The sequence below is a fragment of the Symphalangus syndactylus genome, chromosome 17 (assembly GCF_028878055.3).
Source record: "Symphalangus syndactylus isolate Jambi chromosome 17, NHGRI_mSymSyn1-v2.1_pri, whole genome shotgun sequence".
NCBI lineage: Eukaryota > Metazoa > Chordata > Mammalia > Primates > Hylobatidae > Symphalangus > Symphalangus syndactylus.
The window spans coordinates 63386828-63414215 of NC_072439.2; the positions used below are offsets into that span (position 1 = coordinate 63386828).

Sequence of the window (27388 nt, forward strand, 5' to 3'; positions counted from 1 at the left end):
GCTGGGACCTCAGCTTATCATTCCTCCAACCTTGGCTGTCTCCTAATGCTCTTCCTTTTATTTGATGGAGTTCTACTTTCAAATGTTGGTGACACTCATCCCATCAACTTTCATCTGTTCATTTTGTCCTCCCCTGGGCTTTTGTGTGCAAAATATTTGCAGGGCCCGATGTGGTCCTGACCTGGATTTGCATCCTTGCTATGCTACTAGTAGCTACTAGTAGCTAATCGATCTTGAACAAGAAATGTAACCTTTTCAAGTTCCAGGCTCTTTACCTGTAAGTAAGAGACCTTTGTACCTACTCCAACATGGAAAATATGTCCAGCAGGGAGAAGTCCCTTGATAAATGTTAGGTTTTTGTTACCATTTTAAGACCAGTTACCACACTGGATAAGTAAAAAATGATAAGCTGGGGAGAAATATGCAAGGTAACATCTAGATATTTAGAGCAATATGAATAAAAAGTAAATCTGGAAGTAGATATTTACTTAAAAAATTAATTTTATTTTGCAAAACTCAACAAATACATGTTCAGATCTGGTTTCTCTTCAAAACATGTGCTTGTTTTTTTTTAACAAACATGCAAGTTAATTTGGCATGCCAAACATCTTTCTCTGTAGCTCGCCTTGGAAAAATTTTTATCATAACACAAACCAGGGTGCAAATATTGTTCAAACCTATTTACATTTTTACCCTCTAGAATTACATACATTAATATTTATTGGGAGGAAAGCAAAACTGCAAAACATAGTCTTTGGCATTCACATTTGCTTCAGCAGTATAATTAAAACCTTATATTTGTTTTAAAGATAAACAGTTTGAAGGAAATTTAATAAATCTTGTTTTGGCTCTGCAAAGGAGCCACTATATCAAAGCACTTAACTGGAGCTGTTGAGTTCCTGCTGGTAGAATATTACTTCCAGCCTATTTATTAGCTTTTCTTCCTGTGGCCCAATACATGCTTTTTTACCTCTACACTGAATGAAAGTATAAAAAGAAAACCATTTCTTTTCTCTTTTTCCCCCAGCATCATGCAAGGCAAGGCAACACCACAAATCACAATATCTGAATTTACTTTGATTATACTTTAGTTTCTTACACTTAAAATTATTTTGTATTATAATACTTACTTGGTTATCTAAAATCAACATTGTTGATTTTAAACGGTTATAAAGCCAGATTTTAAGAAGCATTTAAAACAATTCATGAACTATGTATGAAAGGAAATAATTGCCTCCAGCTTATTCTTTTGCATTTGAAGTAAAAGAATTTCCAGTATCATCAGTTTACTAGAAAATAAGACTTAGGGGGTCCATATAATTTATTCACATCTTTTTATACATCGTAAACAAGGATAGGATACTTCTGACAGTAGCCTATAAAGATTTTTTAAAATTTATCCTTCAGTATAGAATAAGTGTTAAGGGAGCACTTTAAGCATGATTCTGGTAGGTCTGTTAGGAACCTATTTTCCAGAAAAATTTTGTAGGAAATTGTTCTGATTTTAAGTAAACTAAATTCATAGATTTGTGTTGAGAGAATATGATTTGTGAGGTAAAGTCACTGTATTATCTATGGTCTGATGCACAATGTAGCATGTGCGAAAGAAACTAAAGAGACATCTATTTCAAACTCCAGGCAGAAAGGCAGAATATAAGAGTGCATAGAGAAGAGAGTGCTTTTCAGGTCAGATAGTGAAGGAAGACACAATAGTTACCTAAATCAATAAGTTGTAAGCAACATATAAATATGCAATGCCATTTCACTGAATGTGAACAAGATCAATTAGAAATTGTACTGTGATATCCACATATTTTTGAGAAAAATTCCCAAGCCAGGCGAATGTGGATTGGAATAAAGACATAGGCAGTGTATACCACCATAGCAATAATGGTTAGTAAGATGGTGTTAAACATAGATCGCTCCCAGGGCTCTAAAACAGCACAGCAGCTAATGATTTGGTATTGATAGTAGAGCCAGGAGAAATATTCCTTCACACGCCTCAAATCCATGGTTGGCTCCTTCAAGCTGCAGTAAGTTTGTCCTGTTAAAGAATGTAACAGATTAGAGGATAAGGAACCAAACATAGAATCTCTTTAAAATTTCATGATCTCAGCATGTTAAAATCTTTCAAAGATTTGTTAAAAATCATTGAATATATTATTAATATGTGAATATTCTGTAAAATAATACATACTATATTAACTATAAAAATTAATAATATTGTCACCACTGCTGATAATTACTACTAAAATTGGCAGCAATAATACTATTAGTAACAGTAACACCTATCTAAACATGACAATTGTTAGAAATAACTTTAGTGATAATGGTACCTAAAAATTGAGGTTAGCCTCATTTTCCTGAGCTATGTATACAAAGAGAAATAAAAGTGAACCTAAGCACAACTCTGAGGAAGAGACTTTTGAGATAAGGTCCAAGGGATCATTATGAGTCAAATGGATAGAATAGACAGTGAAGTGGGGAGAACAGCCAAGACAGAGGGAACAATATGTGCAAAGGTTGGAGGTGGGAAGAAGTAGGTTGGTTTCGAGGGGCCATGGAGGGAGAAGGGAGCAGGGAGTGTGATGACACTGAAGAGGTGGGAATGGCCAGAGTGAGGCCAGGAGCTATAGGGCCTAGTTGGATAGGTTAACTGTTCTATTTTCAGCCTCTGAGTTAGGGCAATGCTGTGGTGGGTTTGAGAGGAGGAGGCTTTAAGTTCATGTGGTAATGCTGCATTCTGGAGTCAAGTTGAAATGACTTTGGAACCCAATTATTTCAGAAAATCTGTACCTCTACTCTTCCCTTGGGCATTACTGTTTCAGAATCAACAGTGTACTGAGAACCTGTTTAAAATATTCTTAAATACTCTTCATTTTTACAAATGAGATAATATTGCTTATTTAGAAATATTATTAACTTTTCTGTATATGTTGTGGCTATTTATTTATTTATTTATTTTTGAGAGAGTCTCGCTCTGCCACTTAGGCTGGAATATAGTGGCACAGTCTTCGCTCACTACAACTTACACCTCCCAGGTTCAAGAGATTCTCCTGCCTCAGTCTCCTGAGTAGTTGGGATTACAGGCATGCATACTATGCCTGGCTAATTTTTTTTTTTGTATTTTTAGTAGAGATGGGGTTTCACCATGTCGGCCAGGCTGGTCTCGAACTCCTGACCTCAGGTGATCTGCCCGCCTCGGCCTCTCAAAGTGCTGGGATTATAGGCATAAGCCACCGCACCCAGCCTTGTTGTGGCTTTTAGAAATGCACTAATTGTCAGGCTCGGTGGCTCACACCTGTAATCCCAAAACTTTGGGAGGCCAAGACAGGCGGATCACCTGGGGTCTGGAGTTTGAGACCTGCCTGGCCAACATGGTGAAACCCTGTCTGTACTAAAAATACAAAAAATTGGCTGGGCATGGCGGTGGGCACCTGTAATCCCAGCTGCTGGGGAGGCTGAGGCAGGAGAATCACTTGAACCTGGGAGACCTGGGAGGCAGAGGGTGCAGTGAGTCAAGATCTCACCATTGCACTCCAGCCTGGGCAACGAGCACTCCAGCCTGGGCAAAAATTCTGTCTCAAAAAACAAACAAACTGCACTAATTCATGAGTAACGTGGTTAGGAGAATTCATTCATTCATTGAATGAATACATTTTGAGTACTATGTGGCTCCTTCTGAATATTAATGGCTTCAGAAAGACTTTATTCTCAAAGGCATTACAAGCAGCAGATGCTCTTCCAGGAAGCAGCAAACTGGACCACGTAACAAACATGCCATGATCGAGGGCCCGGGAATGAGCACTAAGTGGGAGGAAAGGACATGGAAAAATGCTAAGGCATGGTGGGGCAGGACAATAGTCTCAGGTACTAGAGAGGCTGAGGCCAGGGGGAAGGATCCCTTTGGCCTAGGACTTCAAGTCCAGCCTGAGCAACATAGTGAGATCCTGGCAAAAACAAAACAAAACACTCTAAATTAAAAAAAATACGTTGATTAACTTCCTGGCTATTGCTTTCTCTATTAAAATTAGAATTCCTTGCTTGGGCAGCCCTAGCCGACACCTTAATGATGGCCTTGAGAAAGACCCTGCGCCAGAGGCACCCAGCTAATCTATATCAAGATTCCTGAGCTATAGAAACTTCAAGATAATTAATGTCTATTGTTTTAAACTGCTAAAAGCCAAACAATCAATCATTGAATAAAAGAAACAGCAGATAAAAAAACCAACATGTATAGAACCAACAGTGGATACATGGTAAGATCTTGATCACAAATACCTCAAATCTGCAATGACTTTAAATCTGGCTGTTTTAAATATACTTCTGCACTGCTAACCATTTAAGCAGTTAAGATTAAAAAAAATTTTTTTTTGCCAGTTACCACAATCTCAGCCCTCTAAGTAGCCAGAACTGACATATGAAAAGTGTCTCTTGAAAACACTGATTGTCTCTTTTTCTCTGATTCATTTTCCCCTTATTGATGATAAGCAATTTTAAAGACAGTTTGTGTGTCATTTCTTATCATGAGAAGGTGAGAAGAGGGAGAGTTGGTTATTATTGGTGAACCATCTGCTACAATCTATTGTTAGAATGCACACTATTTTTAGGTTCTAGATTTGCTTAGGTAATATATTTCTACCTTCTGTGAGTCAACTTTCTTATCTCCTGTGGGACTATATACAAAATTAAAAGGAAAAAACCACTTTAGACAATTTGATGAGTAATGTGGTTAGGAGAATTCATTCATTCATTGAATGAATACATTTTGAGTACTACTATGTGGCTCCTTCTGAATATTAATGGCTTCAGAAAGACTTTATTCTCAAAGGCATTACAGGCAGGAGATGCTCTTCCAGGAAGCAGCAAACTGGACCATGTAACAAATATGCAGTGATCGAGGGCCCAGGAATGAGCACTAAGTGGGAGGAAAGGACATGGAAAAATGCTAAGAAGAAAGCTAGAAAAAGAGGCTGCATTTGAGGAAATAAGATGACAGGAATATCATGAAATTAATTATCCACTGATAACCTAGAACTAGATGATAGCAAACATTTTAAAGTCCTAAATTTTCACAATGAAATGTGATATTAATCTATCCACTTCCTTAGAGACCTAGTGCTATATCTCAGCAAAGCTAAACCAAGAACTTGAAATGCTTACTTTATTCAGGCACACCATGCATCTCCTGTTTTTAGTTATGTGCTTTTGAAAAGATGACTTCCGATACATGGAAAAGGAGAGAGTAGTTTATTCTTTTTTAAAAAGAAAAGTTTGCTCTAAACTTGATGACTTTAAAAATGTTCTTAGATCTTTCATGAGATTGTGTATTCAAAGGTGGCACTCCTAAGCAGACTGTGATGTGGCTTCAGGCAGGGGTACAGTGGCCTGGATACAGTTTGACTCTGACATGCTGAGACCGTGATAATACCTGCTGTAGCCTGAATGTTTCCATGTTGGAAGTCCACTAAAAGGTTATTTCGTAACTGGGAATGCAGAGTAAATGATTATTTCTTATTTCTGATTGTTACTACTCTTTTATCAATGGGTGATGATTTCCCTCTCATTAGATTTGTGTGCGGTGGAGAAGGAGATGAAGTTACATCTCCTCTCTCAGATAGAGAGGGAGAAGATTTGAGACTTACGGCTCATATTACGCAGGGGCAGGACTTTGTTCTGGCTTGGATGGAGAAGAAAGTGAATAAATGTAACAATTAAAAAAACACATGTGGTAACATGAACACTGCTGTATGAGTCACGGAATGTGAACACAGTTGAGGGGAGCTTGCAAGAAAAGTATTGGCTGGGCTTGCTCAGGGAGCTCTTTGTTGTTGTTTTCTGTTTTGGGGAACAGGACTGGTAGGAAGTTAGGTAACTGCAATGAAAGAGGCGTAGCAGTTGATTTGGTACAGTGGCATTTACCTTGGAAATATCGCAGAAGATGTGATCCGTAGCCCTCCCCCTGCCAAAAAAAAATTACCCCAAGTTATTGGATTTTCTCATTAAGGAATTTCCTATTCTAAAGGTAGCTATTCTCCTGGGGAAAAAAAAGACTTGTACATTTTGGTTTAAATTTACTTCTAGAACATCAGAATCAGGGACTGAACAGTCAGAATGGCCTAAAGTTGATTTTTGGGTTAACTCCTTCTCAACTCACTTTGGAACTCTACATCAATCACTCAGCTTCATTTTTTTTTGTGCTTCATATTTGGAACCTGAAAATCTGAGAAGTGATAAAAGTGTCCTGCCAGTTGCAGAGAGAGATGCTGTATCTAAAAAGAGACTCTTTCTGTACTCACAGTAGCTTTCTTTGGAAACAGCTTAATATGACTTACTCAAGTACAAGCCCTCCTTTAACTAATTCATTTGTTGAAAAAATTAGAAATACAGCGATTTCCTTCCAAAGAACACAGTATAGAAAGGGGGATAAAAATGAGTAACTTTACAGTGGAGAAAACTGAAAAGCCCTGCTTCAGCCAGGTGGTCAAGGCCAACATCAATCATTATTAATCATGTTGATAATAGGTCTTCATGATATGATGTCAAAAAAGACACTTTACCTCTGTGTTCTTCTTCCCAATAGCCCATAGCTCCAGCCTAATCATGAGAAAGGTATCAGACAAATTCCAATAGAGGGGCATTCTACAAGATACCCGACCAGTACTCCCTAAAACCCCCAATGTCATCAAAAACAAGCAAAGTGTGAAAAATTGTTATAGCCAAAGGAGGCTAAAGGAGGCATTATGACTAATTGTAATGTGGTATACCAGATGGAATCCTGGAACAGAAAAGGGACATTAAGTAATAACTAAGGACATATGAGTAAAGTAAGAACTTTAGTTAATAGTAGTATATCAATATTGGTTCATTAATTGTAATGAATATGTTATACTAATGTAAGATTTTAAAGGGGACACTGGATTCAGGGTATATGGGAACTCCCTGTATTGTCTTCTTGATTTTTCTGTAAATCTACAACTGTCCTAAACAATGAAGTCTATCCAAAAGAGAAAAGATTAATTAGGAAAGCCTTCAAAGGTCCAGAGTTATCCCTATTCTAAACTCCAGTGAACTTTGCTGATGCTTTACTTCTTATCTGGAAAATTTTTCCCAATAACTATGTACATAGATGAATAATATCCTTGCATAAAAGACTGGCTTTTAAAATTTCTTAAACACAATAAAGAGGAAAAATACCTCTTACATTGTGATCCATGGTGTATACACACACGCGCACACACACACACACACACACACACACACAGAGAGTCATATAACTGAAACGAACATCTCTCAAAAGAATACTTTGCAGAGCATGCTGATATTTTTTATTCTATTCTGTTCCATTATATTTATTCTTATCTATTCTAGCTAATTCTACCTTATTTTGTTACTCTCTTCTTTCATTAAAAACATCATGATTGTTATTTACTACATTGATTTCTTAACCTACTAATTGCACCCTGCAGTTGGAAAAATCCTACTTTAAGGCTTAAGTGTTAGCTTCTCTAAGATGTCTCTGTACTGTCCAATATGGCAGCCACTAGTCACACATGACAATTTAAATGTCTAGTGTTTAATAGCTGCATGTGGCTAGTGGTTACCATATTGGAGAGAAAAGACATAGAGTATTTTCAACATTGCAGAATATTTTGTTGGATAGTGCTGTGGACTCTCCATCTGTTGCTTGCACTAATGAAATAGCCTACCTACTTGTCTCTTTTTTACCTTACGGTCTTCTAAACTGCTGCTAGAATTAACTGTCCAAACTTAACACATTCGTTTCTCTTCTTGAAAGCCTTCACTGGCTCTCCATTTCCTATGAAATAAAACCTTCGTTTAAGGCCGTTCACAGTCTCATTTCTTCACCTCTCCAGTTAAATCTCTCAACTCTCCTGCTAAATGCCATTCATTCTAAAGCTTCTATGTTTTCATTCATGCTCTTTTCTTTTCTTGAAATTTTCTTGTGCCCCTTCTCTGCCAGATAAACTCCTATTTTAAGCTATTGCTTAAAGAAGCTATTTTAAGGCATATCTTCTATATCCTTTCTTCTGTGAAACATTCTCAGAAGACCCCTCCCCTGCAAAGGAAAATATTATTACTCTCTTTTATGTGTTACCATTGTAGCAACATTTTTAGTTATGCACAGTCTTTTTCCTCACAAGACTATGAGGGCTTTGGGTACTGAGAATGTACAGCATTCATCTTTTTATCCCCAGTGTCTGGTTGGTGAGCTGGCCTGTTGGCTGACTGACTGATACAGTTGTAAGGTGGTTGAGGGCAGGAAGCACACTCGAACTTACGTAATATTTCCACAGCACAATGTGGGGATCATAAAAGGTGCTTCTGAATTCTCATTGTCTGCTTTCAGGCAATGAGTTTTAGACAGATTGTTTTGTGAAAATTCAGTACAATCTGTTTTCTTGAAGCATGGAAGGGAGCTGGTGCTAAATTTTTAAAAATATATGTAACAAATGCTTTTTTACTTTCTCATAATGTTAAAAGTTCATGGACTCTGCAGGGGAATAAGAAAGACTTACGAATTAGTTTCAAATCCTATTAAAATAGCTCTTAGAAGTGCTTACTCTAGGTGAGTAATAATTTAAGATTGGTAGGTAGAAAAGTGGTTCTAATGGGAAAAATTCCAGGATGGGAACACCTGGACACTTGAAGACTTGAATTCTATTGCAGCTCTTTTCCTCTCTTTCTATTTATTTATTTTATTTGTGTCTTTGGTAAATTCCAAAATCTTCTTGTGTCACAGTTTCTCCATGTGTAAAACTAAGATAATTGATAATTGTCTCTAAGCCTGTTTGAGTGATGTAGTAAGGAGAGTTGGAATGGGTTTTAGCTCTTGGTAGACGTAATAGTAATATTCACAGCAACTGTAGTGTCTTGTCATTACTTGTGGATTGGTAAGACTTTAAGCCACTTGCAAGATTTCACTAAATTACAGACTCAAAGAGTCTTTGTGGAATATAACAGTTACTTCAACAATGGAGTGATTTGTATATTTGATGGGGAAAAAACTGCCCCTTATTTATGTTTGCTAATTGAATCATCTAGTACCTTAAAATAAATAAATAAATACACACGTGTTTCTAGTCATGATTGCTACATGGCCTCACTACTTGAAAGGTATTGGAACCTCTAAACAAATGGCCAAATGTTTCTTGGGCAGGGCCACCACATACTATTGTGTGGGCTGTGCACTGCACAACCAATGTGATGATTCTTGTCTCAGCGGCCTAATCACAAGCTGCATCTTCATGTGAGCACAATTAGATTCACAGAGATACAAAGACATGCAATTTCTTATTGTATCAGAGACATGAATGTGGTTTAAGTTTATCTGATTAATGGGGCAAAACCTCATATTGCTTCTGTGTAAGAATTAGACATAACCACAGTTTATTGGCTGCTCAGTTTCCGGATATCTTGCTCTACATTCTCTGTGGGTGACCCCAATGTTTTCTGTGCCCTACAGAAAATTTCATCCTTGTTTAAACTTTTGGAGGAGAATTTCCTTTTCATCTTAGAATACTCCCTAGCCTTCCTTTGGCAACCAATTCCTCACGTTGACAGCAGAGTGAATACCAGAAGTCAGACTAGAGGTGAGGATTTGGAGTCCAGGTTTTTAGAGGAAGCTGAAAAAAACAACTTAAAAGTTTATGATGAATCAAAGCTAGGGCAGAAAATCGAACAACCATAGGGCAATTAAGGAACTTTCTCTACACATTCATTAGTTGGATAATTTTATAGACCCTCTAGAGAGTAAGAAACAAACAATTGTAAGTCAAAGCACATTATTGCTTTAGGCAGCAAAGTTATTCTAATTAAATTTTATAATCTTATACTTGGAAGTTTACTGAAATAATATACTAGAAGGAAAAAGTCTCACTAACAGTTTAGTCAAGTTGTTGTTGATGCAGTGTTTTGTGTTATATACAATAACAGAATGTTTTGTGGCTACCCGAACTCACCTTATTTCATTTATGCATTTATTTATTGAGACAAGGTCTCGCTCTGTCACTTAGGCTGGAGTGCAGTGGCATGATCACAGTCATTGCAACCTTGAACTCCGGGGCTCCAGATATCCTCCTGCCTCAGCCTCCCAAGTAGCTGGGACTATTGGCACCTGCCACCATGCCCGGCTAATTTTTAGAAAACAGTTTTGTAGAGGCCAGGTTGTACTTTGTTGCCCAAGCTGGTCTCAGACTCTTGGCTTCAAGTGATCCTTCCACCTTGACCTCCCATACTGTTGGGATTACAGGCCTGAGCCACCACACCTGGCCTGAACCAATTTTATAGCCTTCCATTTGTATTAACACTAACGGAAGCAAAACAATTAAAAAAACATGTATTTCTAGTCCAACTATCAATTGGAGTCATTGTGCAACATGGCATGTGTTGAGTAACTGCAATTTCAAGGCAGTCCTTTTTTTTGGTCATCTTCTGATAGAATACAGAGGAATTTATGAATGAAAAACTTCTGGCTGGGAAAGAAAATTTGGAATTTGACTTTAACAAAAATTCTCATGATAATATAGAAAATACTAAATTCAGATTAGATTAATCTCAATATTGTGTGGCTATCAAAAAGAAGAAACATATTTAGAAAATAAAAAGAGTGCCACATACATTGATGCTGAGTAGATATTAGGAGTAGGAAGAGAAATTTGTAACAAGGGAATGGTCTATCTTGTCTTGCTCCTGGTGTCCTTTCACTTTCTAACATAGAAACAGGGTAAGTATCCCTGTTTATTTCTGGCAATACTGGAAGGGAGAGTAGGGCTTCTAGGTCAAGGTTTAGCTACAATGTCCTTTCTTAGGATGAGCTTCTTTATAACTACTTTATTTAAAAAAGAAAAGAAACTTTGTTGTTATATAAAGAAGGAAAAGGGAAAATATATAGCTTCTGAGTGGCTTTTTCCTTTTGAATATACTGTTGCCAAGGGCTGCCAGGTTGTTTTTAGAAGCAAAAATCGAACAAACTGCAACATTAACAATGGCATTAAAGCCACTAAAAGTTGTTTTCTAAGTCATTAAAGGTGTATCCACATTCATAGAAGCATTATTCACAATAGTCAAAAGGTGGAAGCAATCCAAATGTCCATGGACAAATGGATGGAAAAATAAGATGTGGTGTATACATACAATGGAATATTATTCAGCTTTAGAACAGAAGGAAATTCTGGCACATGCTACAACATGGATGAGCCTTCGTTGTTGAAGTGAAATAAGCCAGTCACAAACACTGTATGATTTCACTTACGTGAGGTATCTAGAGTAGTCAAACCCTAGAAACAGAAAAATGATGGTTATCAGGGGCTGGGGAGATGCGGAAATACAGAGTTGTTGTTTAACGGGTATAGAGTTTCAGTTTTGCAAGATGAGAAAGTTCTAGAGATTCGTTGAAGAACAATGTAAATATACTTAACACCACTTAACTGTACTCTTAAAAATGGCTAAGATGTTAAATTATATGTGTAGTTTACCACAATTAAACATTTTAAGAAATCAATGAATAACCCTAAAAATTATGAAGGACTGAAATTTTAAAATAAACTTTAAAACAGTCTGAACAATATTTTTAAAAAGTTATTAAAAGTCAATAAGAGTCTCAAGTTGGAATGGGGCATTACTAGTCTAGCAAAATCACATCGATGTACCATACAAAACTGAGTAAACAAATAACCCCAAAGGTCTTCAAATAATAATTGTGAGGTCCCAATTGGGGTTCCCTTCTTGGTTGTCAAAATAGAAGGGGAAAACTCGGAAGAGCCAAACCCCCAAGAACCTTCCTGAGATGAGAGCTGACATATTTAGGTTTGCTCTTGGCATCAGTGAAATTCTAATAGCTTAATCTTCTACAGTACTTGTGGGAATTGTGAATTCTGTGATATGCTTAAAAACTACCTTAGGAAAGACTTGCTTGATGTTTTTTTCTAAGGCCTTTGTTTTTCTTAAGAGCTAGAAGCCTGACCATGAAAAGTTAAGCCTTTTTCTCTTCCCTACCTATTGTTATTACATTTTATGAATCTTCAGCAACTGAAGACCTTTATCCAGTGAATAATTTGAGGGTGAAAATGGTGAGTTACTTCAATATTGATCTGTCAGGAGTACGTTGTTCTCAGAGTTCTTCCAAAGCAAATCTGGTTGTATAAGGAGCTGGCCAGCCAAGACCTTTCCAATAGTGTTTTCTAATACTAATTGTCTGTTTCCTTTTCACTTTTTGGGGTAACATTGAATAGATATGTTTATACAACTTTTTTTAAAAAACATATTTTTCTGTCTCTCCCACTTCTGCTTATTCTTTATTTCTTATTACATTGTCTGAAAGCTGTGGTGATGAGGTCAGTGTTTTTCTTATTTTGGTGACTGACAACATTGAACTTTCATAGATGTGATTTTATGACAGTAGTAATCCAGCCTGCTGCCCTTTCATTGCCCTCAGTTGACCTGCTTCTGTATCTCAGTTATTAGCGCTTTTACAGAAAAAGAGTGGAGGCTGGGTGTGGTAATCCCCGCATTTTGAGGGGCTGAGGTGGGAGGATCGCTTGAGCCCAGGATGTTAAGCCTGCACTGAGCTGTGGTCATGCCACTGCACTTCAGCCTGGGCAACAGAGTAAGACTCTGTCTCAAAAAGAAAAAAAAATAAAAATAAAAAAGGAAAAGAAAAGAGTGGAGAACTAGGTGGATCAGGCCATAGAGACAGGCATAGCATTGATAAGGTGCTCTCTTTGCCAACCCCTGAATCAAGGGACATTTCCCTGCTTGGTTGGTTATACTGCTGTATTCCAGGTCAGATGGTTTCAGAGGCAGAGGGGAGGTGAGCAGGGAAAGTAGGAGTTTATAGTCAAATTCATGAGTATTCAGTCAAAACATGTTGCTTTAGGCACATAAATTACTTAGATTTTATAATCTTATACTTAGAAGTGAATTACTGCAGTGATATACTAAAAGAAAAAACTCTCATTGACAATTTAGCCTAGTGGATTTCTGATTCTCCTGAGAACAGTGTGGATATATTACTGTTGGCTTCAACCTCCTTCACCTGCTCCCAGCCATACGGCTACCTACATGCTTCCAGTGCAAAGCAGAGGAGTGGTGAGATAAAACGATTTACTCCCTCTGAATAAAGCTGGCTTGTCGGGACGAATGCCAGAGGGAATCTTCCAAAACATAAAAATACTTATATTGGGATATTGTAGTAAGTCGGATATTAGCCGCCCAAACTCTATGTCCATGTCTTGGAAGCAGTGAATATGACCTTTTTGGAAGAAGAGTCTTTGTAGTTCAATTAAGTTAAGGATCTTGAAAAAAGAGCATCCCGTATTACCCAGATTAGCCTTAAATCTAAGGACAACTGTTTTTAAAAGAGAGACACAGAGAAGGCCCTGTGAAGACAGAGGCAAGATCAGTTAGGCAGCCACAAGCCAAAAAAAATGCCTGAAGCCACCAGAGCTGGAAGAGGTGAGGAAGAATTCTCCCTAGAGCCCTTGGAGGAAGTACAGCACTGCCAACACTTTGATTGCAGACTTCTGGCCTTTGGGAGTATCAGAGAACAAACTTCTGTTGTTTTAAGCTGCTAAATCTGTGGTGGTTTGTTACAAGAGCCCTAGGAAGCAAATACAGATATCTTCCTTAGAAATGGTTGAATCTTATAATGTGATCTCTTTGCAAGGAATAGAAACTTTTTTTTTTTTTGGAGATAGAGTTTTCCTATGTTGTCCAGGCTGGTCTGGAACTCCTGGAGTCAAGTGATCCTCCTCACTTCAGCTTCCCAAGTAGGTGGGAATATAGGCGTGCACCACTGCACCCTGCAGAAACAGCAGTTTTCAGTACCAGTGTGGTAGGCAATGGCTAGATGCCTAACTTAAATTATCCCTGTTTTAAAGATGAGGAAACTGAAGCTCAATGTGTCATGAGGGCCATGTGGGGAGCTGGGTGAGAATCCTGCTGACAGGTGGTATGGTGAAGTGGTTACAAGCTTGGGCTCTGGTCCTGTCTGGGTTTGAATCCCAGCTCTGTTCTTACTAATTTTGTGACCCTGGCCAAGTTACTCAATCACTCTGACCCTCAGTTTCTCCAACTGGAGAATAGGAATAAGATAACTTCATTCACACAGATGCTGGGATGATTAAAAAGTATAAAATATATAGAATAACACATAGGAAGAGCTAAGTGAATGTCACCTATTATGATTACTACCACACTATGCTAATATGCTATTGCTAGATTATGACTACCAGGCAAAGAATGAAAGAGAATGGGATCATTTTTAAGGCAGGGCATGTGACTTTTATTGGTTACTAAATTCAAAACCAGTTTTAGAGAGGTTATTCTTCAGACTGGTTTTTAAATTTTGGTGTGGCTGTCATAAAGGAGACAAACAGGCTTCAGCAACCTCAATGGCACCTGTTCTTTGCTGAATACCTTACAGTGTTCTACAAATGCCAGGCATCCTACAAGTATTTTTGAATTAGTAAAATCAAGACTTGTTATCAATAATGTTAAGGTAATATTGAGGTTTCAAAAATATTTTGAAATGAAGAAACTATTATCAACCATTTCAGAGTTACAAATCTCCTAAAATACTGTAGCAAAAGGGGAAGGATTAGGAAACAATCATTCATAAGATAAATCTATTTCTTTTTATCCACATCCCCTACCCTTGGCTGATAGGTCACTTTTACTATAGGTCACTCACTATAGATTGAATAAAAGTGGACAGGCAGCTAGTAGTATCTAGGTGTTTTTTTTGTAATTCTATTTCCTTTTCTTTCTTTATTAAAAATAAAAGAACCAGAAAAAAATTAATGTTCTATTATAAACATTAGGCATCTTCATTTTAATTGTTAATATTTTTGGAAAGTAATGTTTTCATTTTACCATATTTTTCTCTTAGTTTGTCTGATCTGGTTAATTAAAGCTTATTAAAACATATATTCCTCTCTTGTACCAAAGGTCTTCAAGGATAAGATGCTGCTCCATTTAAATAAAAGATGAAGGATGTTGAAACACAAGCAGCCTTTAACCAGTAGACCCATAAATAAGACAGTAGCTGGTGCTATGCAGTTCTAACACTGGCACTTGTGCTGGGCTTGGCCTCTTCTAGGCTAGGAGTTCTTAACCTGGAGGTCAAGGACTTGGGGGGAGGGTCCTATGGACCCCTTGCAATGTATGCAGATTTTGCATAAACATTTTTCTGCACATGTTTCAAAGGAGCTTGGAATATCCGTAAGTTGAGACCTCCAAATTACTAGAGCTAATTGCCCCATTTTATTCTTTTGTATCATCTCAAATGCCAATATAATATCTAGTGTATAATAAATGTTTGCTGGCTGCTTAGGAGAGAACTGGATGTGTTAATGACGCCATCTCACAGTGAAAAGGGGCAGATTTCTCAAAGCAAGCCTCCATGATATAATCAGAATTTACTTGCCTAAGAAAGTCCAGGTCTGGGTCTTCAGCCTTGCTCCTTCACGAAATGATCCTGTGTGGGTTACTTCTCCTCTCTGGGTTGCTGTTTCCTCATCTGCAAAATAAAGATTTGAATTAAATAAACCAAAAGATGTCTTCAAATTGTAAAATCATTCTGTCCCATGTAAATGGTCATTAAACAATCTAGATGGACAATCTCTCACGAAAGTCTAGAATGTGTTATAAACACAAGTCACAACAAGCCAGCCTTATTTGAAAAATTATTTTTAGAAAAGGTCACAGTTTGAAGACATGCCATTGGCTAGTGATTCCCCAATCAGGACTATAAAGTGTCACAAGTACCAGGGTTGAGGGGAGGCCCAAGGAGGGACAAAGGGAGGGGCTAAGAACACCCCACCTCACTTCTTTTGGAGCAGACTGCTTTTGATCTGCTCTCTAATTCAGTTTTTGGGTGAGATTTTGTTTGTAGAAAATATTTTTTGCCTTTAATTATTAGTTTCTCTTAATATCCATGGGGGGCACAGGGAAGAGATTAGATTAGTCACTATCTATAAAAAATTTGTCTTTAAAATCACATTGGATATAGTCAGAAGCACTAAGGCTTATATCTTACTGTGTCATTTATTTGATGTGTCACATCAGGCATGTCATACAGTCTTTCTCAGTCTTTTTCCTCATATATAGAACAGTGCTATTATCTTATGCATATATTAGGTGTGAGAATTAAATGAGAAAATATCTGTGAAAATGTCTTGGAATTTGTGAAGCATCATAAAGATGGTTAGTGTGTCTTCAGTAGTTAGCCCCAGATTTTTGCACTTTGCCCTGACCATTTGTAGCTTTTTTGTCCATATGAATTAAGGAAAGTACGTATGATGAAATTTCCAGATGATCCCACATTATGGGGTAGGGGAATAAGAGACTTAGCAGATTGCAGATTCTGAGGGTAAAATGGGGAAATAAAAAGGTCCTGTTCTTCCATACAAAAAGACAATTGGTAAAGATAAGATTGGAGAAAATTAGCTTATAAGGAGTTCAGGTAAAAATACTAAAGATTTTTTTATTGGCTTCAAGTTCATTTTAAACCAATAGTTTTGTGATATGACTGCCAAATAAATACATAAGCGGTCCGATATTCTTACATATCTATAGAAATATGGTGTCACAGATGAGAAAAAGGGGATATGGCTTCTGGCTTCGATTAGCATTCTTCCTCTAGCTGTTAAAATGGTCACTCCAGCTAGCTAAGCATATCCATAGAAAGCTAGATGGAGAAGTCCTGGAAGGTTTCCTCTGGGAAATGCTGAGAGAAGATTTGGGGGGAGGAATGTGTCATGGAGGTCTTAAAAGATCTAAAAGGTATTAAAGGGTGTTATAGGCTGACGTAGAGGAGAAGATTTGGAACTGTTGTATTGTTTTCAGAGGTGAATCTTAGGAAAAACTTTAAACAATCAGAGCTGTCTAAAGGGGAATGGGTTATGTGGTGAGGTAGTGAGAGCTCCATTAGGAAAATTGTCCAAGCGGAGGCTAGACAACACCTTCTAAGGGTTGCTATGCGTCAGGAGGCAGGTTTTAAGAAGATATTACTAAAATCTCACCAAATCTAAGATAGTATTTCTACAGTAGAATTAAATATTCCACTAGAGAATTATTTACTTTGTTAAAATGTTTTTGTCATATTTAAAAAAGTGTGGAGTTTGAAATTGGCAAACTGGAGTTTGCTATTGCATGGTATTTGGATATGGTTTAACCTCTTTGAACATTAGTTATGTCATCAGTAACATGGTGATTATCAATTATTTCTGCATTATTGTGGAGATTAAATAATACAACATTGGTGAAAGATCCTTAGTGATGACTGGTCTTAGTAAGGGCTCAAAGATAGTAACTTTTGTCACAATTATTATTTGTTCCTTCTATTTTCTACATGCATTTTATTTCCTCTTATCTCACAGATTCCTTTTAGGTGATTCTACTGAATCCTTCAGGGACATATGATATAAGTGGGTGAAATGATAACTCCCATGAGTCTGGTAGAAAGAATTCACCCTGAAGGAAGTTAGCAGATCACAGAGGTACTGTTTTGTATTTGCATTGATGCTTATTTCCTCCTAAATAGAGGTAACTTGTGGAACAGCTTTTCTTTGTTGTTGTTCTAAATTATAACCTGATTTTCCTGCCCATCAAAACCAGAACTAGGCCAGCCTGATTGATTTATTTTTTCTCTGTTCAAAGTTTTAGGCAATAAAACAACCTACTAAAATTTTAAGGCTCAAGCTCTCCATTGCAGAGTAGACATGGTATCTGCCGCCTCTAGGCGTAAGAAGGGTTAGTAACTGAACTATTGGGCTCAGTTATGTATGTTTCTATGCCTAATTTTTCTATCAATAAAGTGAACCTAAATCAATTTTACTTAAAATTGCTCTTCAATGGGTGAATTAATAAAGGAGAAGAAGTTTACTATTCTTAGAAAAAGATCAAACACATGAGATCCTGTTCTCTCAAGCATACTGCCAAATATTAAGTAAGAATCTTCCACTTCAAATGCATTGAACTAAGGGACAAATGTACTGCGACTCCACCTCCCTGTAACAGACCTTTGGTAAAGAGTTCACATCAAATTTTTTAAGTTGTTAACTTTGTTTCTTAACTACTTTTTGCTTTTCCTTCTAAAAATCAAATTTGTACTCCACAGCATTAACTATTTTAGACTCTTTCCCCACCAAATATGAGAATCAATTTTTTTGATTCTATAAACGAGAAACAAATTAGAATTTATAGCTAATCAAAACTGATAACTGTGAGAGTGGGAATGATCAAGGTACAGCTTGTTATTGCTTAAACAGTTACCTTGTTTATGATGACAAATAATTAGATTAAAAAGCTGCATGAGCAGACTGTGAAATAACTTATTTAAAGGATTGTTAGAGGAACTGGGGCTATTTAACAGATATTATTCATAAAGCCCATGAAAATTGAGTAAGCACTTTCTACAGTATCTAATTTAGTGAGTAGTAGTGACATTATGTTTGATTACAAATGTAGAGTTTAGACAACACTTATAAGAAGTTGTTGAATTTTTCTGTTGCAGCTTTATACAATATGATAGTGATAATAATACGTACAAATGTATGCTTCTTTGTATTATTTACAAATATATATATTTATATCCACTAATATGTATGTATATCATTTGTAAATTTAAAAGTAACCAAATTAATTTATTTTATCATTTCAAAATAAGGTGTCAATTATGTTCTTAAGAGTTTACAGTTGCTAAATACTAGATCAGAAAGTTATTTATTTATTTCTAAATTTCATTTCCATTATGTTGGTTCCATTATGTTTAGCTTAAAAGATTTTAGAGAAGACCAAATGTAAACTTTTTAGGAAAAACATTTCTTTATTTTAACTCTTAACCTCACTAGAGAGATTAGGTTCTATGTTATGTGACAAATAATGCTTCTCCATCAATAGTATAATACATTTAAAAAATGCCTCTAGAAATAGTACAGTTAATCAGATTTTCTTGACTATTTGAGTGACAAATACTGACTTTTGTATATTAAATTCAATATTAGTGAAGGTAGATCAGATAAAGATAGTAGCTAAGTCAGAAGACTTTGTTGACAACTTTAAGAGAAATATTGTTGCTATGCTAATAGACTTTGGTTTTTAATCACAAAGAATAAGTTCTTTGTTTATTAATAGTTTTAACTACTGTTAAAACCATACCTGCTCTTATAGAAATAAAGTATCCCCTGAAATATCACAATAAAAATTATAAAATATTATGAAAAATATAGACACCCATAATTTTACCATTTTTAAAAAACTTTGTATATTGTTAACACTTTGGATTTTTTTTCTATGCATGTTTTACTTTCACACTTGGTTGTAATCAAAGTATGTATTTAATTCTGTATTCTGATTTTTTCAATTAATTTTGCTCAAAGGGATTTTGAAACATCTTTACACAGTTTTCTAATCATCTTTCTAATTATTGCATTAGGCTAAATTTCAAGGTACCTCAAGATTTATTCCATTCGTGCCACAAACATTTATTGGTCAATACTATAAGCTTGGCATTGTTTTAGGCACTTTACAAAAACTTCTACCCCTGTGCATTCTATGGGAAGATGATACAGGATGTATAGATTGTAAATGAAAAAAACCCATACAATTTCTAATTCAGCGCTATTACTATCCTAGTGTTAAATACTTCAGTTTTTCATTAAGTTGCTGATTATCAGCCAAGGCAGTACAAAATATGTATATATGTTTGTGTAGATCCTATGGCAAGTTTAAATCTATTAAACTACTTTTTTTTTTTTAATTTCTGTATCTAGATATACAGCAGTCATAGCCTAGTAATAATGCCAGAAAAATTTTGAGACCAAAGGAAAGTTCTGCCTGGATAGTTGATCAGGACAGCTTCTATTTTCAGTGGGCCTGGGCATGTGTGCCAGGCATCACATGCTTTCTTTCATGTGTGATGACTCCCAATTCAGAGATCCCACAGTCATCAAAGGTCCCTATCTGAGTAATTAAAACAAAAATCTTTTTGAGTGAGATTTAAAATTTCCTATGAGGATCCCTTTGGTAGGGGAAGAGCCCAAGCATATTCTCTCAGAAAGAAGTAGAAGAAAGCAGCAAAGTTACTGGGTTTCCATATGTTGGACACAGGTTAGCTTTTCATCTCATTTAGTTGGTAATAGATAACTCTATATGAGGAGGCACTATGCTAATTTTGATTAAAGGTCACACACAGAAAAAAGCATTAGATTTTCAAAAGAAACAGATAATACAACACCCTTAGGTTTAGATAAGACTAAACTTCAAATAAGATACATCCATATATATATATATATATTTTAATGTTTTTTTGCTTTGTTTTCTACTTCTTCATCAGTGAACATTCATTGGTGCTTATTTCTATGAATAAGTACAATTAGAATGTTCCAGAACATAAACATGAACTGATATTTTGGCTATATATAGGGAATGTAAGTGTGGTATTATTGCCCCAGAAAAGTTGCTTTGGACATGACATCTTGAGCTTTTTTCCTTCTGTTTTTTTTTTAATCATTTTAACTTTCTTGTTCAATAGGCTACTTACATTTATTTCCAAATTCTTTTTTTAGTATTTTTATAGATATTGAACTCAAAGTGATAACTTTAGCTTGGAATTACTAATTGACAACCTTTGATCTTATAATGGAGCTGGAAGAGCAGGGATGCAATACTTAAATAGCAAATTGTCACCTGGAAGCTGCTGTTTTATGCTGGTAATAGTAGTAGATATTTATTGAGCAACTTATGTTTCAGAAGTTTGATAAGCACTTTATATGAATTACTTTATGCAACTCACTTACCAACAATATAAGAGATGCACTACTTCTACACCTGTTTTACCAGTGAGGAAATTGGGGCACTGGGAAATTTTAAAACTAGCCCAAAGTCTCATGGTGAATGCAGAGCACACACTCTTAACCACTCTCTCAGGCTGCCTCTCTGTATAAGGAGTTCTGATCATAACCTGGCAAATCATTTATCCATCCTTCCAGCCAGCCAGCCACTCAGTCAAGTATTTAGCAAGGTTGTAGCAGGGATATAAACTGTCAATAAGATAGACATGGTCACTGTCCTCAGGCTGCTTTCTAGAGAAGAGGAGGAACAATTAAGCAAGCATCCACACACAGTGTGGTTTATGCTATGAAAGGGAAGTGTAAGGTACTCAGGGGCATAGAAGAAGACTCTAATCCAGTCTGGAGGAGGTGTCAGGTCAGCAAATCAGAAAGTTGTTGTCCTTATTCCTGTGTTCTCAGACATTTTGTTGCAAAAGGCATATAACATATCCTCAGAAGGAAAGGTCTTTGAAATAAGGTCCTCTTCAGTCTTGTTACCTGAGTGCCTGCCACATAGTAGCTGCTCAATCAAAATTTGTTGAATGAATGAATGAGAATTCTAATGCTCCATAATAACTCCATTGTGACAGGGGGTCTTTTGACTTATTTCTAATTTTATCTTTATTCTGAATATTCTTAAACACTTTTCCTCTAAGCCTGAAATAAATGTATCCTTTTGACTTACAAATGCAAGTCTCTGCTCCCTTTTAGGCCATTACTAAAAGCTCTAGTCCAAGAAAGCTGCTGCACCCATTATATTTCACTAGAAAGAGACCTCCTCAGGTCTCCTTTAAACCAAGTGCCCTGAGTAGGAATTCCGGGACAATCTGGTAAAGTGGAGACTGGTTGCTTTTTCTCTCTTTTTTTCAGTTGGTCTGTGGGATTTGATGCTCTGCTCACTTTCCATAGTTCTGAAAGACTTGTTCTCCCTTTACCTGGGCATGATGGCCTGGAAATTTCTCTTACCTTACTTCTCCCCAACACTCACTCTTCAAACGGTATTAACTTTGGAGAACTAGTTCTTAATTATTTACCACACAATTCCCTGGAAGACTACAACTCAAAGTGATAACTTTAGCTTGGAATTACTAATTGACAACCTTTGATCTTATAATGGAGCTGAAAGAGCAGGGATGCAATACTTAAATAGCAAATTGTCACCTGGAAGCTGCCGTTTTATGCTGGTAATAGTAGTAGATATTTATCGAGCAACTTATGTTTCAGAAGTTTGATAAGCACTTTATATGAATTACTTTATGCAACTCACTTAACAACAATGTAAGAGAGGCCAAAAGTAAACTGAAAGCCCAGGCTAATGATTTCTCTGAGCAAGAATTTTTGTTATTATAATGCAGTGATTTGCATAGGTTGTAATTCATGAGAGCAGGTGTTGGGTTATGTCTTCCTTATGCTTACTTAAATGACTTTGTGCTAATATACTATTTTTTTCTGATGAAACAACAGCAAATATAGGCAGCAAAATAACGTTCGTGGTTGAAGCTAATGGCAAGGGTAAACCAAAGCTTCCCAAGGAAAGAGAGAAATTAACTGGGAGCTGGTAATCCTTTTGGCGAGTTACAGTGGCCAGGTTTGTATGTGATTTTACATTTTTCTAATTGCATGATCTTAATTGCTAGTCTGATCTCACTATTTAAAATTGTACCTCATTCTTTTCTCTGTTTTATGTTTCTTCAGAGCCCTTATCTTCATTATGTAATTTATTTATTATTATTAATGTCTGACATCTTGGGAATTTTTGTCTATTTTGTTTATTACTTATCCAGGGCCTAGAAGTGACCTGGTACAGGGTATGTGTGCAATACTTCATTTATCTTTTTTTATCTGTTGAATAAATGAATCATTAATCCTGATGAAAGCAATATTTTAAAAGTAACTATAATCAAGTTTTTTCCTACATGTATTGATTTTATAAACAAATGGCTGGGCCAGGTGCAGTGGCTCACGCCTATAATCCCAGCACTTTAGGAGGCCAAGGTGGGTGGATTACCTGATGTCAGGAGTTCGAGACCAGCCTGGCCAACATAGTGAAATCCCGTCTCTACTAAAATACAAAAAAATTTAGCCGGGCGTGGTGGCAGACGCCTGTAATCCCAGCTGCTGGGGAGGCTGAGGCAGGACAATCACTTGAACCTGGGAGGCGGAGGTCACAGTGAGCTGAGATCACGCCATTGCAGTCCAGCCTGGGCAAAAAGAGTGAAACTCTGTCTCAAAATAAATAAATCAATAAAAATAAAATAAATAAATTGCTGGACATTAAAAATTATTTTATATAAAACTTGTAATTAGAGAAAATATTACAGTGGACTTCTACAAAACCTTTGATGGTCAAAACCCACACAAATCAGCATGATATGCTCCTCAAAAACATATACATGAAAGAATAAGCCTGTGCTGGTGAGAATGGAAAATCCTGAGTTTTCCTAAAGGCAGTAGACTTGAATCCCTAAGGCTAAGGGGATGGTTTGTTTCAGTGAACTCATAACTGTCTGGCAGCAAGGCTGAGGCTGCTTGCCACCCCCATGACACTCTGAGGCTCACTAGTTTTATATTTCCATTTCTGGACAAAGCATTATCATTTGATTTCATGGTTCTTAGTACAGGATCAGGCAGCTTGTGGGAACTCAAAACATAAAAGATGAATAGAGGAACATATTAATTATTTGGGAGTGTCTCCTGCATTTGAGGTTGTCATAATCACAGCAGATGCTTTCTGACAATGACATGTTAGTATGCTGTGAAGACTTCAGTGGCTGCTCCAGCTTTTCCTCTTCCCAAGACTCTCTGGCTTTTAGGGCTAGTCTAGTGTAGGCAAAACTGGGTTAATCTGAGTGGAAGGCACGTACACTTTTGGCTGAGATCCAGGTACCTTCCTCTCTCACCCAGTGTGGGCCTGAACAAACTCAACTGCTGGCCTGAATCACTGATAAAGGACTAGACATATCTAGAAGTAGGAGGAACAAGTGGCCTCACAGGTCCTGGATTAATACAACGAGTTGATGAGTCCAAAAAGATATAGCATTGCAAGCGAATTCTTTGTAGGACTATACTAATGACATCTGACTTAATTCTAAGTGGAGAAAAGTTTGGGCAGGCATGTAAACATATGTAAATCACATAGCTGTGTGACACCTGTGAAATTCTTAAATATTTCATATATTTTAATGTGGTCATTGGGGAAAAGCCTCACATAAACTATTGGTCAAATGGCACATGTGGATTCAGCAACTCTAAGTTTTTAAATCCATTTGTTCTTTTAATACTCTGGAAAATTTTTTAAAACCAGCTTTATTGAGATAAAACCCACCATACAATTTACCTACTTAAAGTACACAATTCAGTGGTTTTTAGTATATTTACAGTATTGCAGCCATCATGACAGTCCATTTTAGACCATTTGCATCACCCCAAGAAGACACCCTGTACCCTTTAGTCACTCCCATTTTCTCCCTAATCTTACCTTCTACTCCAGCCTCAGGAAACAACTAATCTACTTTCTCTATCGATTTGCCTATTGTGGATATGTTATGTAAATAAATCATATAATATGTGGTCTTCTTTCACTTAACATAATCTCTTCAATGTTCATCCATGTTGTAGTATGTGTCAGCCACACGATTTTCACTGCTGAATAATATTTTATCATTTCATTCCATACTACATTTCATTTATCCATTCATCATTCAATAAACAACTTGGGTTGTTTCAATCAGCTTCTTTGGGTGTTATGAGTAATGCCACTATGAACATTTGTGTACAGTTCTTGAACGGACGTAAGTTTTCAATTCTCTTGAATGTATGCTTAGCAGTGGAATTGCTTGATTATGTGGTAACTCTATTTTCAACTTTTTGAGGAACTATCAAACTCTCTTCCATAGCGATTGCACCATTTTACGTCCCCACTAGCAATACCAGCAATATATGACAGTTCAATTTTCTCTACATCTTCTCTAACACTTGCTATTATCTTTCTTTCTTTCTTTCTTTCTTTCTTTCTTTCTTTCTTTCTTTCTTTCTTTTTCTTTCTTCCTTCCTTCTTTCTCTCTCTCTCTCTCTCTCTTTCTTTCTTTCCTTTTTTTTTTTTTTGTGATAGCCATTCCTGTTGGTGTGAAGTGGGATTGTATTGTGATTTTGATTTGATTTTCATTTCCCCAACCACTAATGGCTAGTAAACACCTTCTCATGTGTAAATTGGCTGTTTCTATCTGCTCTTTGGAGAAATGTCTATTCAAATTTTTTGTTCATTTTTAAATGGGTTGTGTTTTTGTTGTTGAGTTCTTCATTTTCTGCCTTAAAAGTGGAGGATGGTTGGAGGAAGAGAGCCTCAGACCTCTCAGTTGCTCTCATCTAGAATAGAGCTCTGAAACACAAAGCTGGGGATGATGAGTAATGCTGATGGCCTGCTTCTCTCAGGGTATACTGTAGACGAGGATCTAGGTTGAGAGGGGGCCCTGTGTTACTGGCTGCACCCATCCATAGTGGAACATCATCACACTCAACTGGAGAGGGCGGGGAAATATATTGTAGTTCAAGCGTCACAATTGTTTGCAGTTCTTACTGAAATATAAGAGATTGTCTTGAATAAATATTTTCTTCATGCTGTATGTCCTAAGGACAATTTCCAGGAACTTTAAATGGTTATTTATCTATAATTTTCACCAGTTATTGTTGTTTTTAGGGAGTGGATTTGAAAAGCTCTTCACATCACCATTCTGGAGGTGAGTCCCATTTGGATCATTTTTTATAAATATTTTGTTTCTTTTATACTTGGTGGTAAAATAGTGGTAAAACTCTTTATAATTAGCATAGTAGAGATAGAATTGCTATACAATTATAAAAGACAGTTTTTATAAAAGTATTTGCAAATTTACAGTGAATTAAGAAAACCAATGAGAGTTGAGGACTGGTTGACTTTCAACTTCAAATCGACTTTCAACTTCAAATCTAGTCGAATTCTAGAATGACCATGCTTTGTTTTGACAAATAATTTTTAATTTATTGTCATTAAATAGTTGTAAATAAATATCTGGATAATGAGAGTGACAGTGCATTTCATACTACAGCTTGTTGGTTTTGGTCTAGTTATCTATGTACAAAGCCATCACAGCCATTGAAAAAGTCACTGAAATGACCTGTTTTAAACAGCATAGGAATAATTCAGATGTGGAAATCAAGTTATTAAAAATTCAACACTTTTATGTATACATTGTAGAATTTCACTAGCAGAAATGACCATGTCTTTCTTAATTTTTGTCTAATTCAAAATAAGTACTGCACCACAAAGTCTTTTTGAAAAACAACTTTCCCAACTCCCCTGATGCAGTTATTTGGACTTTGGGGCTAGTTCTTACATTTAACAATTCTTCAAACTCCTTATCTGATTATGGACTGGGCTCATATGTGAATTGCCAACCAGTTGAATGTCACTTTAGTTGAAACAAATCTGGAGTCCAACTCATATTTAAAATGCTTCTCTAAACATTTCCCCACCTTCTCCATCCCCACGGCAAAGTTAATTATTTAGCTAATTTTAGCTGGCTGTCTTTTGGTGAAGAAGTTTGGTTACTTATAAAGGATCACTTAAGTATCTTTGAGAAAATACATACTGCTTAATACTTACAAGAGAATGTTACGATGTATTCCTTGGAAATTCTTCACTTTTTGGCAGGTGACTTGTGTGTACTATTGCCTAAAGTACAGTAGTTTAAGTAGCATATGGGCAGACAGGGATTGTATAAGAGCACGGAACTAGGTAAAGATGAATATTTAAGAAGGAAACCAAGCACATCCCAATGATATTTTCCTGAGTCGTTAATGGACTACACAAAGGTAAATAGTGAAAATAGCAAAGTAATTTTCTCTTCTTTTAGTTTGGAAAGTTTCTGTGTTAAAGTTTGGCTTCTATTGAGTGAAACATCTTAGTTTCCCACATAGTGAAAGGTAAATGGAAAAATCCATCAATTCTGAAAATTGTAATGCAGTTAAATAATAAACTGATAAATTGCATTAAAGCTCAATATTAATTTTTTCCTCCTATAGAGACAGGAATTCTATCCTACTAAAGCTACTTAACAGTTCAAGTAGGTATTTTGGAAGATGCTTACCTCCCAGTTGGGTGTATCTCCCTGCGGCTTAGGTGAGCGCCGAGTCTTTGGCTCCTCCCCAGCTGCTGCGAGCTTCCCACTGCGCCGGGCGCCTGGGAGCCTCCCGGAGTTAGGTGTTCGGCCCCGCCCTCAGGATTATGGCTAAAACTCAAATTCTACCCGGCTAATTCCGGTGATTAATTATTGACAAAAGGAAAACACTCCTACGCAAACTTGTGTCCAACCGCACTGCTCCCAGCGACTCCTTCCAGAAGAGAATGCCTGCTGCAACACTCCCCTCCCCCCCTTGCTCTATGGTCCCAACTTCTCATACGCTGCCACTCTCAGTCCTGGGCGATCAGACTGGTCCTCGGAGGAATGCAGCTCAACGACTTCTACATTTTAAAATTTGGTTTTCTGCAGCTCGTTCTC

The 27388-nt window shown here is 36.7% G+C and overlaps 1 protein-coding gene across 3 annotated transcripts; it reads right to left on the bottom strand.

The window, feature by feature from the left end:
• Positions 1-483: 483 nt before the first annotated feature.
• On the bottom strand, positions 484-27388 carry SPTSSB (serine palmitoyltransferase small subunit B). 3 transcript variants are annotated; one of them, XM_063620420.1, is made up of 4 exons: positions 26978-27388; positions 15449-15541; positions 5923-5962; positions 484-2044 (listed from the first exon to the last, which is right to left on the bottom strand). In XM_063620420.1, the coding sequence occupies exon 4, from the start codon at positions 2010-2012 to the stop codon at positions 1782-1784; it is 231 nt and encodes a 76-aa protein (XP_063476490.1). In that variant the 5' UTR covers positions 2013-2044; positions 5923-5962; positions 15449-15541; positions 26978-27388; the 3' UTR covers positions 484-1781. The 3 variants fall into 3 exon arrangements, with proteins under 3 accessions (XP_063476490.1, XP_063476489.1, XP_063476491.1); XM_063620419.1 differs by lacking the exon at positions 5923-5962; XM_063620421.1 differs by lacking the exons at positions 5923-5962; positions 26978-27388 and adding an exon at positions 22864-23206.

Coding starts and splice junctions, on each gene's coding strand:
- SPTSSB (XM_063620419.1), bottom strand. CDS start 2,012: ATGGATTTGAGGCGTGTGAAGGAATATTTCTCCTGGCTCTACTATCAA.